Below are 15,611 nucleotides of genomic sequence, written 5' to 3' on the forward strand. Positions count from 1 at the left end.
TGAAAATGGCAAAAGTGCTGAATCAGTCTTTTTGGGCTAGTAGTAGTTGTCACTTCACTTGGCTGTAACTAATCACTATTTTTTTAAGTCCCATAATAGCTGCAGCTATAGAGCTGATTTAAAGGCCTTATTTCTTATTGCTAGTTTTTATCATTCAAATTGCAGCCTGATTTAAATTCAAAGGAAAATGAAACAATTACATTTCCTTTTGTGTATATCAATAAAGACCTTTATATTTTGGGTTTGGATAATCATACTTCCTGTGTAATAAAAGAGCTTTGCAACTACTCCAATGAATTCCAGAGGGCTTTTTTGTCAGTTCAATTAATAGTATAGACAAACTTTCACTTTTATGGCATTGAAAATTTGTAAGATCTTAAAAATGAGAACTTTTAATGCTAAGATGGATAAAGTGTTAACAAAGATAACTCTTGGTGTTCAACACAGGGTCAGCACCCCTAGCACTGCACCTCTCTATAGTGCTGCTGAAGTCAGTCCTTAAGAGATACACCAGTTAATAAGAAATTGTGTTCCTCTGGTAGTCATGGACTTAGGCAATGAAGAAATTCATACTTTCTTCCTGGGGGCATTGGATCTAGATTGCTGTGACATCTTTCTAGTGCAATAGAAAATGCTTTCCTGATTATGAGGATAGAGATTAAGAAGCACTTTTATTCATGAATGGTTTAAGAAATTTTTTTGTCCAGATGTTTTGTGTGAAGACATTTGATTTGGCATTTATGGCAAATCCTGCTCCTACCAGAAAGGATATGCAAAGCCCCTCCTAGATGGGAGCAGCCCTGGGTTTTGATTCAGTGAAAGATGTGATTATTTAAAGAGATGCAGCATTCCAAGGATGCTTCTGAAGACCACAAGAAAGATTGTGTCCAGTGGTCTAAGTATCTTTTTCATTTGCTTTTCAATAATTGTGTCTCCAAGTTGAGTTTACTTCCCTGCCAGTTCTGATCAAAGCATTTTCATGATAAACTGATTTCTTCTTATTTTGGTCTGTCTGCCAATCCAAATAACAAAAAGTATTGCTGATAGCTGTGTGATTTTTTTTTTTTTTTAATACTCTTTTTTTTTTTTCCCTGTCTCTTCAACAGGCCATCTGTGGAAAAGAAAAAAGAGAAAAAATGAAGTATGCATTCTTAATATTTTTCATGAATTTATTACCGCACTATGCTGGGAAATCTTTGAGAAGAGATGACAGTTACCCAAAAACATTTGAAGACATTAAAAATGAGGTAGCTGGTTATACTGATATTGCTAAAGCTATTATTGATCTTGCTGTTCATGGAAAAGCTCAGAACAGATCCTATGAAAGATTAGCAGTTTTTGCTGATACCATAGGACCTAGACTCAGCGGTTCGAAAAATCTAGATGCAGCCGTCAAGTATATGTTCAGTGCCCTGCAGGAAGATGGGCTGGAAAATGTGCATCTGGAGCCTGTGAAAGTACCACACTGGGAAAGAGGAGAAGAGTTTGCAATAATGCTGGAACCAAGGAATCACAGCATTGCTATTTTGGGCCTTGGGAGCAGTGTTGCAACTCCTCCAGAAGGTAACTCTTCGTTTTGGAATTAAGTATGACTTGCTTTTTAACACCAAACTGTGTTATCCCCCTAACAACTTCTGTCAGTGGACAAACTGAAGTTTTCTTCCTGCTATGATAGTTCTGCAAGACAAGATGCTATTTTTCTGGGACTTTTCTGTACGACATGATTGTGAATGATGCAGTTTGGTTTGGTTGAACTGGCTTGTAAAATTAGAGTTGATTCCTGAACTCTCCATTAAGTCTATACCCTTTTGTTTAACACTGTGGAACCTCATTTGCAAAGATTCCGCTCCGCCACTGAGGTTGGTGGGCAACTTGTTCTTGTGATGTGCGGTTTTCCAACCCTTCTTTTTCATTTTGGCCGGAGAAGTTCTCCATGGGGTGTTGAGTTGACACGTGATTTCTGCTCTTCTTGCTGTGCCCTGTCCTGCCAAGCTCAGCACTTCACTCTGGAAAAAAACAAGACAGCAGGAAGAGGAGGAGAATCTCATGCTGAGCTTGGAAAGTGCCAGCCACTTGCTAAGAGTGGCAATTGGTATCTGCTTGTCCTTTCCTTCTCCCCACCTCCTCCCTCTGCTCTCCACTCGCTGTCTTATGCTCACCTTGGAAAAGTCTTTGGTACTTACCTGTTACGGAACTGTGTGTTGCCTTTTAGTGGATCATGTGTGGTACGTTACTTAGGGAACAAGAACGATCGTTGGCTGGGCTCAGTAAAATTCAGGTGTTTTGAGCTCCAGAATGTTAGCTTGCTTGCAAATGATCTGATTTATAAGTTTCTGGTTTTGTACATACTGATGTGGGGCTTTCTCAGGATTGCTATTTAATGGCCAGTTGACAGCCGCCTTCTGTGACTGCTCTTCATAAATAACAAGAGACTTATTCCTAGACCACTTCAAAAGCATTCTTATTCCTTTATGAGAAAATACATTTAGTTTAGGAAATAAAAGGTAACATGATACTCATAAATTTTCTAAGAATTGTAAATTTTTGTGATAGTTGAAATGAAACAAATAATGTATAAAAGCTGTTTTGTTTAGAAAAAATATATAGCCCTTCAAAATACAACAAAGCAAAACTGCGTAAATTAAGATAATGTTTGGAATAAATCTTACTTGCTTTGGGAAACTGCTACTGTAAATTTTGTTTGAGGTATTTCTGTCATATTGAGGTAAACACATGCCTAAAATGCAGAACTAAAATCATTAATTATATCTGTTTATCCCACTATATGTCTAAGGCTTAGTGCTTTGATAGGAGAATATTTACAGCAAAGGTTAAACCTATAACTTATTTTATATCCTTTCCAGTCCTATTCCAGGCTTCCTAAAAAGGAAGCTAAAATTAAAACGGTGTTTTTGGTGTTGAGCAAGTGTTACTGAACCTGCAAAGAGAACTTGCAATTTAATCTTGGCAAACACCTTCACATCCTGAGAAGTCTGTTTTTCTCTTCCCTTTCTTAGCTGTGTAGTTATTTGCACTTGACTGGTCTTACTCCTAGGTTTGTCTTTTTTCATTTAGAGAGATACTGAATTTACATGTTTAAAAATGCTCACAGAGGCTAATTGTGTCCTTTTTCATCTGTAAAGATCATCTTGTGCTGATGACTGAATGGTCAGGCTGGTACCTGTGGCTGGTAATGTGTTGGAAGATAAGATTGTATTTTCCAGCGCTGGTTTATACTGATGATGTTAAAACCCCCGCGTTACTCTTCCTCACCTTTTTACTTCCCTCTGAGATCTGCTGTGTTTCTGAAGAGGTGTATGTGTTGGTGCTAGAAGGCTGCATGGCAATGAGACCTCTCACAGAAGAGGGGGCAGTTTCTCACACCTGGTGGAATAATTTTGATTAAATTACTTACCTTCTGACTTAAAATCTATCCTACTGCTTGTGGCTGTTATGATTTCTGTTGGTCTCATCTTGCTCTGTGCAAGCTGTGACAGGTTTTTGTGCTGGAGGAGGTTATGTGGGGTAGCTGGTTCCTGGGGAGCTCTTGGCTCCCATTCTTCCGATCGCTGGACCAGCCGCCTGGCTGACGGAAACGCCTGGCGAGAGCCGCTCGTCACCAGCCTCTCTGGGCAAGAGAATTGCAAGGTGTGCTGCTCAGAAAAGCACCTCTCCTAAAAAACACTCATCCCAAGCACAGAATAAAAGACGTGTGGTTAGACTATTAAAACCACCGCCTCATCACTTCTGAGGAATTCATTCCCAGATCTGCTCCCTATGCTCTAAGCAGCAATTGCCACCATGCCGTATTCCTGAGAAAAAGGGATAGGCAGCTGCCCTAAATCACATCGGAAATATTTGAACAATTTCCCTCAGTGAGAGAGTATCGGCAGTTCTGATTTGTCTTTTTTTAGCCAAGAAGCTGTGGGAGTGTGAGTCATCCTGTAATCAAAATAATACAACTCAATATGAGATGCTTGATGCTGATTCTCCTGGCATTGTGTTGCTGTTGCTGCATGGGATCAAACTATGGAGGATGAGGACTCGCTTTCAGATGTCGGCTCTGTGATCTGGCCATTGGCGCCTGGGTTCTGCCCAGGGGCAGAATCACCCTTCAGAGCTGCCTCTGAAGTGGACTGTGCAGGTGATCCCTGGAGGTGTTTGGGATTAGCTTGATAGTTACTGCGCGCTTTAAATTGGTGTTCCTATGAGAATGTGTTTCGGACCCCTCAGTTTACAAACTACTGTCTCTGTAGAGCCCCGACAGATCCCTTCCTTGACGCTACTGATGTCTGCTTAGAGCCAGAGGACAGCACTGGCTGGACTTTTTGTCTTTTAAGGTCTGGGGGTGGGGTTAAGATGAGAGGGGGTGAATCCCATGTCCCAGTAGAAGCTACAGGAGACCATTTCTTGCTTTCTTAGCCTCTCCATTATGTCCTGTATTCCTCCCTTCCCATTATGTGCCCCCAGGCTTGAGACCCAATGAGCTAAGAAAATAGGAAGCATTGGCAGAAACTTAAAACGTTGCTTCTCTCTGGATGTGCTTTGTGCTTCATGCTGGACTGGTGGCCCCCAGTGCCCTCAGAGCTCCTCCTGGAACTCGGCTCCCCAAGCTAGTGCTCTTAAAGGGCCCTTTATTAACATGGCAATAGCCTAACAACAATTAGAAACCTGGCTTTGGATGTTGGAAATTCAGGGTTTGTTTTCCCTTCTGTCAATGGAAATTCAAACCAGAGTTTCCTAAGAGTGGCCCAATGGCCAGAGCACACGCTGAGGCTCCTCACTTTCCATTTTGGCATATGCCGTGCGAGTGTGTGGAAAAAAAATCCGTGATCCATTTGGGCAGGAACAGGAAGCCCTAAATAGTAGCAGTATTTTAGCTGTGGAGCCCAAACCAGCATTGACTCCAGGATACACGGAGCGTCTCTTCCTGCAGGTCTTTTATCTAACCCATGCCTATGGGGTTGAAAACCTTATGGGATGTGGACAGAGCTTTGCCTGTTTATTGGATTTGCTGGGATTTGCCCACTTTGGCTCACATGTGAGTTTGGCTTAGAGCTGGTTGTCTCACTCAAGGTTGGAACAGTTCTGATGATGTACAGGAGGCTTTTTGGTGTCTTATGATCTTGTGGATAAAATCCACATTTCCCTATTTTCATCTTCAGAACTGGGCAACATGCCAGGATGTCAAGTTTTCAGATTCAGTCTGACGCAGTGAAAAGGGGCAGCACAGAAAAGGTTAGATTTTTTTTTTTTTTTACTGAAGAGAAAAAAAAACATTTTCCCTCTCATTGTATCCCAAGATTTGAAGGTGTTGGGTCAAAGAGAAAGTTTTCTCTTCCTTTGATCTCCTTACAAGGAGGGAGTAACTTTCATGCCTGTCTTAGCAACAGGGAGAGGAGAAACATGAAATGCAGAGTGACCTGGATTTTCAGAAGTCAGCAGAGATTGAAAATGGTCACCACCTCGAAGAAATGGATTTCTAGGTAGCAAACAGGATTGAATGTTAGAAAGTGCTCAGTTCAGGGAGCTGACAAACTGGAGGTCTGCCATATTTAGTCAATGTTCTTGTCTCATTTCCAGTCTTTCAACATTGGCAAAACATGCAGATATATATATATAGAGACTGTGTTGATTTCTGGTAGTACTGATTATATCCCCCAACTTCTGAGGAAAATAGATATAATTGTTGCTTTGAGAATCCTATAATTGAAGGAAAGTAGTAGTTTAGCAGATGTTTGACCATAAAGTATCAAAGAATTCATATTTTTTGCATGTGTTTTTAAAATGTACTTTTTTTTTCCCTGATGGGTGTCCCTGCCCTTTCATTTTAAAGAAATACTGACAAGTAGAACTAACCCCAGAAAGCAGCCTGCCCAAAATGTCTACTCAAAAAAGGAACAGTCTCTGGTTTCTATGTACTGTTTGTTGCAGTGAAACTGAAATAAGATAAATATGAAGATGATGTATTGGCAGACTTTTTCCTAGTTTTTGTGTTTGAGTCATGTTTTTTTTTGTTTAACTATCAACAACATTTGGTCCAGTCTTGCTCTCATAGAAGGTGGTGGGAGTTTTGCCACTTAGATAATATGAAAATAGTTCCAGCCTGTTATTTATAAAATGGGGATAATATGTGTTTCAAAGCTGTTGAAGGCGTGCTGTTGCCGTAGGCTCACAGTCTTTTTAAGCCGGGGATGCTGAAAGAAGTGGTCTGGCCCCAGTCGTGGCTGATGTATTTTTCCCCAGTGTTGACCCTCCTTTTTTGTTTCTCAGTGGTGAAGTGGATTAGGCAATTCATCTAGATCAACAAAAGGCCAACACAAAAGTTAATTTTAATGTGTATCAGAGGAATTACCCTTGAGTTGCCAGCATCTTGGATGACCATTGACCTGCTGGGAGAGAAGGAGATCCTTCTGGAGGGACTTGGGTACCCGCTTTGATGGGACATTCAGTGCTGAGAACAGGGGTTGGAGAGAGTTGTAGGGATGAGAGCACAACGCGCGGCAAAATCCTCCTCCTGGCCTCACTGGATCCCTCTTTTTCTATGCATGAGGAGCTATTGATGCACATCTTAAGACCATGAGCCTCAGTATTGGGTGCCTGGATTGTTTATTATTACTTAGAGCAGTGCTGCTTGTGGTATGATAATTATGCTGCTGTTTTTCTTGGAATGTAAAAGATGACATCCATGAAGGACCTCAGACGCTGTGGCATTCAGTGGCCCAGCGTCTGGGCCAAAAGTTAGTTCAGTGGCATTTCAAAGATTTAGAGAGTAGGAGTAGCTGTGTGGCTTTGAGGCGGACATGCTGTCTGGGAAGGACATGGGTTCCAGTCGCTGTTTTAATGAATGTTCACGTGAACTGTATGGATCGGCAATGGCAAAAAATTGAATTTTCAGGTCTTGGCCCTTTTCAGTGTCACTGAGTTTGAGGGTGGTTACCTCAAGGATGGTAAGCCCAGGCTGAAGCTCCTCCCTCACGCTAACAGAGGCAGGATTTGAACGTGATTTCCTGCATGTGTGGGGAGTGCATGCGCAGCTGGGTGGCACTGTCACCTTCCCTCCCAGGGGACAGCCTGTAGTGAGTGGCATCTTGACTTGCTAAGGAGGGAATGGTTGCCCTCTGTAATTCCTGCCTTGGGCACCTGTGTGCTCCAAAACTGGCTTTTCTGGATCCTGTTCTTGGGTGCCTGATTCTCCCCAGACACGACACACCAAGCCCGTGTCCTGTGCAGGGCTGCTTCTGGGAGAACCAGACCTATTGCCCTGCTCTTTTGGCATCCAAGGCTTCGTGCTCAGGGTGGAGTCCAACCCCCTTGCTGCTAGGATTTACTGCTACACAGTAAGCTACATGTTACTGAAACCCGTCCCTTCCAACCCAAAGCATTCTATGATTCTAATGAGACCCAGTACTTGCTGGAAATTAAGTCTCATTTGTCAAAAATGTATCTATTATATAATGTTTATTTTTCTCTGTGTTCTTCTTAAAGAACGGAGTAATACGTTTAGTCTCTGTGCTATACATCAGAGCTAAATAGCCTCATATCCTTTTGGATAACTCTCCTATGCAATTTTAGTTTCATGAAGTAATTTTCTTTGCTGTTCCGCAGCGTAGGTGAGGTCACATTTTCCAGAAGTATATTCTGATTTTACAAAATCTTTCTTCCTGATAAAAGCCCTCTCCTTTGTTTCACAGTTCCCCTAAAATTTTTAATCTTTTCTTCATATTGTAATTCTTATATCAATACATATTGATATGTGTTGATAGAGCAAATGTGTTTCTAGGTGTTAAAATATTTTAAGTTTTCAGTACATGCTAATAATTTTTGAGGGAGGAAAAAAAAAAGTGATTATGTGAATCTTTAATTTGCTTCAGCCTGACACCAAGCCTTAATTTGATGAGTTCATTATGGACCCCAAATTTGGGGTTGTTTTCCTGAAAATCTTGTTGAATTATGTGGGGTGTTGGGGGAAAGCTGAACTAGTTCCTGGAGAGAGCTGAAAAGCAACACGTTTTTAAAACAGGTAAGGTAGAAGTTGAGGGGAAAAATGTTTTCTGGGCTGATTTTACAGGATGCTGAACCTAAATAGGATATAGTGCCAGGTCCCTGATCTTACTTAGCTTTCAAGAATGTATTTGCCTTTTTCCTCTACTCCCCAAAACCTTCTTTTCATTGACCTGTCTCTACAATTACCGTTCTTCCCTGTCTCCAGACATAGATACCTACTTTTTCCCTGTTGCATGTTTCATCTTCTTCCACCGTCATCCAGGAGTATGATCCTGGCACGTGCTCCAGTTCTGTGCAGGGTGATGTGGCATCCAGGGTCCAAGACTGCCATTTTTACAGAAGAACTGCACATCCTAGCTGCTACATTACAACTTTGTATGTGCAGCTCTTTCCTGTGATCCCAGGTTCTCTGTAGCTAGGTTCTCTAGGTTCTCTGTAACTGTGAAAGAAGCTACGTTGCAAGTAGGCATAAGACAGTGCATGTGGGCCACTTCTGAAAGAAGTAGAGGCATGGTACTTTTATCCTGGGGAGATGGTCAAGTCTGAAGGATAACTGGATTAGCCAGGCTAAGGTCAGAAAGGTTTGGGGCTACCCCATGCTTGTGCAGCATGGAATACAGTATACCTTGATGTGGCAGCTTCAAGGCTAAATTAGCTTTGTGGGAGAGCTGAGGTGGAAATGGAGAAATCTGAGAAGTGGCAGCCATCTAGTAGACAAGAAACAATGGAATCAACATGGTCTGATGTTGCCGGTCTGTGAGGCAGGGCTGCGATTATCAGGTAGGCTTCAAGCCCTGCTCTTGTCATGTGTTGCTGCTCCTACTCCGTCTTCTTCCCATGATGAATAAGTGTCTTGATTTCCTGGTCCTGGTGTCCTGATGCCTGGTTTTGATGAATGGGGAGGTAGCATTCTGTCTCTCTCTTGCTCTCCTGACTGCAGAGGCCAGGTCATGTTTCGGATACATTCTTCCCCAGCTTCAAAATTTCCACCAGCACCAGAACAGTTTAGGTGTGTTGTTGACTTTTTGTGTTGGTATTTCTGGCAGCGTTTTATGCTTAGAATGCAAAAATTTTAAATACATAACGCACAGGGAAGTTTAGTGGAGATTTAGTTGATGTAGTTTCCAGCTTTGTTGTGTGTAGACCTAAAAATACCGTATTTTAATTGTTTCAAGCAAAAATTGCCTTGCTGTCAGATTATTTATTTGACAGCAGCAGCTTCAGTGCATGTGGATCAGCAGCATCGCTGTTTCATCGTGTGATTTGTAAAAGAAATCACAATTCTTACGTTAACACCATGCGAAGTAAATGAGGTTTGGAAGGTATGTAGGGGTAACTTGCTGTTGTTGAAAAAAATATTGTGAAATTAATGATGGCTGCATTTGGTTTTGTAACTAGATCTCCAAGGGACTGTTGCTGTTAACTGGATGACAAAAATGAGACTGGGGGGAAAAAAAGAAGAGAGTAAGGCCATAATTGAGTAATCAGGAAATTGGTATCTAGTAAGATTAAACAGTAAGCAAATGATATTTCTTTCTGGCTTTGCTAAATTCTTCTTTTAATAGAGCACTTGATTGTAACCAACTAGCCTGAATTTCTGTGTGTTTATAAGCTGAGTGTTTCTAGGATAGTAACAAATAAAAACCAATAGAGACTGGGTTCCAAAATCTGAGGAATTCCTGATACTCAATATGGTAAAGTCTTGCCATGTCTTGCCCTGGTGTGGCCAATAACAGCAACAATATTCTGTATGAGGTTTCCTTTATATTTTAATAGAGATTCATCAGCTTTTAAAATCTGTTAATAGGGTGGATTTTCCTTTTTTTTTTTTCCTTACTCTTCTCTGAAACCTGTTACTAACAGAAGACAGGTGCTCCAGATACTAAAATGGCTTAAGTGTTCACTGCATTTAATCTTGGGGAGAATAAGTTATCTTGTGGGGAATTCCATTTGAACTAATCTACTTCTGGCATGGTTGCTGGCAGGTAAGCAGGTGCTAGGAGGTGACTCTCCAGACAGAATTGTTCATGCCAAGAATCAGACTTCTGATGTATGGCAATGTTGCAGACAGCTGATTTACCGGTGCTTTTTTTTATATATATATATATGTGTATATATATGACTTTCTGTAGCTAATAAAGAGTAACTGTAATCAGTCTTGCCTTCATCCTGCCTGTGACAGATTTTAGACTTTGCTAATGCATACTGTGCCATTTATTTCAACTGGCAATGTGATTATCAAAGTTGTGGTGTATCCAAGTGTTTAGATAGAAACGTACATTTCTATGTACAGGGGACTTTGTAATATGTAATTTTGTTGGTAATTGAAAGTTGCCTGCCTGTTCCCACCATTAACACCTTTCCTATACCTTAATTCTCAGAAATGACAGGGTACAATTTACTGTTTAATGTGAGAAATGGGAGAAAACCCCTAGTACTACGTAGGTTCTTCTGCCTACTGGCTCAGTGCAACAATATGTATAATGTTTCACGTGGTGAGAACAAATAAATAGTCTTCAGCTTCACATGGTCAGCCAAGTTTATCATGTTTGTAATTCTGTCTTCTATGCTTCATGCCCTATACTTAGCTAATTCCCCAAATGCTCTGTATTCATCTCTTGGACTGTGTGGGTTATAATCTTTATGTCTTGCCTAAGTAAGCAGGCAATCTGGTTCCCTCCTTACATGGGTTTTCTGAAGACTTCTGTTCAATAACATACAGCCAAGCTCTGGATCAGATGATGGTAGGAGTAAGAAAGATATAGAACTGTTTTTGACATGGGAAGCAGAGCCATGAGGCACTGAATTGGTAAGAGGGGGGTAGAGGTCGGTCAAAGGCTCAGTAAGGTGAGGCATTTCCCATTTAGAAAAGGAATAACTCCCCTTAAACTGATAAACTGTTGGGTTTTTTGTTTCATTTCTTCCTTTGCACAGGAGGTCTTAGGGTGGTTTATGTATGTGTGTCCACATATTTATTTAACTTAACCATTGCTCTTGTCACTTCAACAGATGAAACTGCAATGGTATAAAATGGGATTAAAATGCAAATGAGACGTTGAATTAGTCAGAAGTTACACAAGAGTGAAGTTTTATTTTGTTACTTAAAGCACTGTGACTAATGCTTTGTGTATACCATGCTGCCATTAAGTTAAACTCGCAGAGAGAACCTTTGTTTTGTTTTGTCAAAGGATGGCTTTATTCAGCTTCTTTGGGAACATTCAAAAGTAGAGATACTGGGCTGGAGTTTGCAGCTCCATGTTCTTTTCCTTAGTTTTAATTCTCACTGTACAAACTCCTGATGCCTGTTGTCTAGGGAGCGCTATAAATGTACTTCTCCATGATGTTTCTTAGGGATTACAGATAGTTACTAGCTGTCTGTAGCATTCTTTAAAAATCATCCAGTGTTGGTGTTTGTTCATTAATGCAGTGAAGTAATGCCTGGAAGAGTTGCACTTCTCGCTTCCTTTGACAAACCGGCACTAACACAAATGTGCCCTTCCAGTGCCTGCTGCATGATCCAAGTGGAGCACTGGGGAGAGCTAATAGGAAATACAGATTGCAGTATCAGCCTACTGAGACCATGACTTTTCTTGTGGAAAATGAAATTTTGCAGATACCTGGCTTTATTTCCAGTGGCATGGTTCCATACCCAGAATGATCCTGTCACTAGGATACTCTTTAGGTAGGCAGCTGAACCTGCAGTTTGTTAGAAGCAGCTGGAGTCTGTTAGCATGCTCACCTACCTGCCAACAACAACTAGTAAAATTTGAAGGTTATTCTCAGGTTTGGCTCTCTGTGCCTCTTTCTGTAAAGCTAAGAATCTGAATAGTACTCGGTTAAAATTTTTACACCTCTCACACTAGGTTAGTTCTGTAGCTAAAACTCATGTGCTTTTGCTGTAGCAGTAGATGTGTCTTGCCCTCTTAGTGGTGCACTCTTAAGAAACAAAACTTTTTTGTGTGAAACAGTTTCTTTAAGGTTTTGAACTATACTGTAGTTTGATCTTAAAGAAACCATGAGCCTGGATACCCTGGTGCTGGGAGAGATGATCTTCCTATTTTTCTATCAGTTCTTCTCATGTATTACAATCTCAAATACAAGCCTTTGAAATCTTCTCCAAATAATTCTTATAACACACAAAAAAAAAAAAAAACCAAAAAGAAAGAGGACTTTCAAGGAGAAACATTTTCTTCTTAAAAACATGATAGGTTGACTTCTTTGACAAATCCTTGTGACATTTGTTATTAGTTTTTGCTGATGTATTTTGTGGCTTTTAGGTGAAATATACAACACTAAATTTTCAGGCATCCATTACTACTTCTATATTTAAAAGAAAAGTACCAGCCCATGTTGTTAAGTGGTTTCTACTTGTCTCTGTAACCAATGAACAAAATTGGATTTTAAGCATAGTGGTCATTTTAATTAATTACTTCTTAAATGCTGTGAAATATAGTTCCTCAATTAATGTTCTAAAAAGTTAGAAGGATTCTCTGCCTTTGGGAAAAACTACTTATCTATAAAATCCTTTGTTTTTTCAAGCAGGATAATTCAGCAATTTAAAACTATTCCAACCATTAAAAACAAAGAGCTGGGTGGGATCTGACTCACGATGAGTGAATAGTTCCACAGAAGTACCTGCCTGTGTTCTCTGTGTCATAACTGGGAAAGATGGGGTCATGGGAAAACTCCCAGAAGGAGATCCAGTAGAACTGTGGTATTCTCTTGAATAAATATGAAGATTTTTTTTTTTATTTATAAGCATACTGCAAAATTTGTTGAAACTGCAGAGCTTTAATTTCATTTCATTTATGGATTAAATAATTTTATAAGTGTTTCACTCTGAAAATGTGTGCTTCCAGTTGTCTTATGTTAAGCTAAGTTGTTTAGCAACATATCAAAACAATTCCATGAAAAGATTACTATGTTTTTTTATTAATCCCATAGGCAGCTTTTGCAAATGTTTTTGTACTACAGATGATTGCAGTGAGGCGCTGAAGCACATGCAGAGAACAGAATTCCCCCCATGTATCCTTCTTGCCCTTCAAGTTCTGTTTTAATACCAACCTGATAGCATGGTTTACAGAACTGTGTGTACTTGGTTCAGAGTGCTATTGCAGCTATTTAGTACCAATCCCTGATGAAGCATTTCACATAGTCTTCCTTTTCCAGTGAGAAGTTAAATCTGATTCTTGTGTTCTGCACATGCTTTTCTGTCAGTTAAAACTGGCTGCAAGAGAGTTGTATGAAAGCAATGTTAAAGCCACTGTAATACTTTCTTTCAGGAATTACGGCAGAAGTCATAGTGGTAGCCTCTTTTGACGAACTGCACAAAAGAGCTCAGGAGGCCAAAGGAAAGATTGTTGTCTACAACGAACCTTTCATCAATTATGGCGAAACCGTGCGATACAGATCACAGGGAGCAGTGGAAGCTGCTAAAGTTGGAGCAGTGGCATCCCTCATTAGATCCATTGCTTCTTTTTCTATTCATAGGTAAGCATTTTTCTTTTTTCTCCCTGTGACTCACATTTCAGCCTTTAGTTCACATGTCATTTCTGGGCAGGCATTTTTGTTCTCTATGACTTAAACGTTGCCAGTTACGAGTGGGTGTTCAGTTTTGAAACTGTTGGCTGCACAATAGTTCTTTTCCCCTGGGCTTTGTCGGTCTTTCAAAATGCTTTCATTTTTTGTTACTGATCCAAATTTTGTGTATTTGTTTTAAAGAACTTCCTGCATTCTCAAGGCTACCATAAGTATTCTGAGATCAACAAAAATCAAATGTCTTTGGTGACAACATGTACCAGACTGTCAGGGATGATATGAACTGGTCACTCTGTAAATTTGACTAGAATGTAAGTGTACAGTTTTTATTGTATTGTCATTTTCCTAGCACAAGGCTGCCTCGTACTAGATGGAGTAGTCTGCTTTGAACGTAATTATTTTGAACACTTCAGCAGTGAGGTTTGTAATTATCACTCTGCTTTTTAAGTAAGGTAGGTTGAAATCATGATTTCTTAAAAAGGAAGTGTTTTTAGATGTCTTTGTACATTATTATTGTGAAATGAGCATTTTTAGTTTTCTTTGAGGTGCTGTGTTTTGTAATATTGTTCTCTTTTTGGACAATAAATATTTGGGCCATTTATTCCTCCCCCTAGTTGCCCAGTCACTACCCACAGAAGAGTCATTGACGGTAGCTAACCTGACCCTGAATGTGTGCCACCTCATAAACTGGAATTGTGTTCTGTTTGGATAATATCATGGTTTCTTTTTGATCTGTGCACCTAGGTTTTCTTTCTACAGAAGTCCAGGCTGGGAACTGGGAAGCGGTGGAATGGCTTTGGGTCTTGCTTGAGGCTGGGACTGGGAAGTGGCTGGGACAGGCACTTGGAAGCATGCTTGATTCCACCATTTCAGACTGTTACGACCCAGACTGGGCAGTCCAGGGTGAGGTGGTAGCAGTTTCGTGATTCCCTGGGGCTAAATTAAGGTGAAACAACACCAAACGATCGATTAAACGCTTTATTGATGGTAGAAAGAACCTGGACTTGGCAAATGTAATGGTAGGCAACATTGAAATATTAACTGAATTACTTAGAAGAAAGGAGAAAGAGGAAGGGGTGGGGAGGGGAGAGAGTGAGTGTGAAGTGAGTATGATCACCACCCTTGGATCCCGTGGTAACGATGGTAGACGTAGCAGTCCTCCAGTGATGGGTGCGCACCCAGCTCCTTGGAGTTGCATTTTTTTATACACCAGTCCCCTCCTCTCAGTCATGCCGATCCCACCCCCTTGAGGACTTACATAGTTCTTGTTCCAGAATGTTCTTGATCTTCTGCGCAGGCAGCATTGGGCGGGGTGGGGGGTGGTTGCAAGGGGTCTTTCGGGTGGTCGTGAGCCCCTTTCTCAAATGAACTCTGTATGACCTCTGGCCATAGATGGTGAGTTGTCAGGCACATCAGAAGGCGGAACTGCGCATCCTCAGACGTGCCTCCCTGGCCCTGCGCCAGCCAGCTTCTCACCTGTGGTTTAGTGTTGCTATGCAGACCTTAACTTGTCTCACCACAATGTTTGAGACATCAGCATACATGAACTCTTTCAGTCCCTCACACAGACAAAACGGAAGTGGTCACATCTCCGCAGTGTGAGAAGTGTGCAAGCATCACCATCTGTGATGCTTCAAGAAGTTTGAGAAATGCGGTAATGCCAGCTAACTGTATTGGATCATGTGCAGAGGACAGCTCTGCTGCCAGTGTAGTTGCTTGATAGCATTTTTATGTGCTCCATATTCCCCTAAAGAAGCCAACATTACCTGTTTAAAATGCCTTCTCAAAAGTAAAGTACTTTGAATTCAGATAGTAACCAAACTATACTAGTGTATTTCTTGATGCCTAACAAATGTAGCAATGTTTACAATATATTTTCCAATACCTATAATTTTCTAACAAATTTAATAATAATGACCAGAGAGTAGAATATGTTTCAAAACCAGTTTGATGAAAAATTATATGTTTTCGAAATAGTCATATTTGGTATCATCAAAGAATATTGCAGTCTCTAATCTGTTGATTATTTGAAAACTAGAAGATGATCTGAACACTGATCTATCCAG

General features: G+C 40.6%; 1 protein-coding gene across 1 annotated transcript in view; it reads left to right on the forward strand.

The window, feature by feature from the left end:
- The first annotated feature begins 1,109 nt into the window (after window positions 1–1,109).
- The window catches only part of CPQ (carboxypeptidase Q), a 157,466-nt gene continuing 142,964 nt past the window's right edge, over window positions 1,110–15,611 (forward strand). The window contains exons 1-2 of the mRNA XM_075706260.1: window positions 1,110–1,563; window positions 13,290–13,497. Of these exons, the coding sequence (XP_075562375.1) occupies window positions 1,137–1,563; window positions 13,290–13,497 (635 nt within the window). The 5' untranslated portion in view covers window positions 1,110–1,136. The remainder of the gene's footprint in view (window positions 1,564–13,289; window positions 13,498–15,611) is intronic.

The sequence above is a fragment of the Pelecanus crispus genome, chromosome 2 (genome assembly GCF_030463565.1).
Source record: "Pelecanus crispus isolate bPelCri1 chromosome 2, bPelCri1.pri, whole genome shotgun sequence".
In the NCBI taxonomy this organism is placed as follows: Eukaryota; Metazoa; Chordata; class Aves; order Pelecaniformes; family Pelecanidae; genus Pelecanus; species Pelecanus crispus.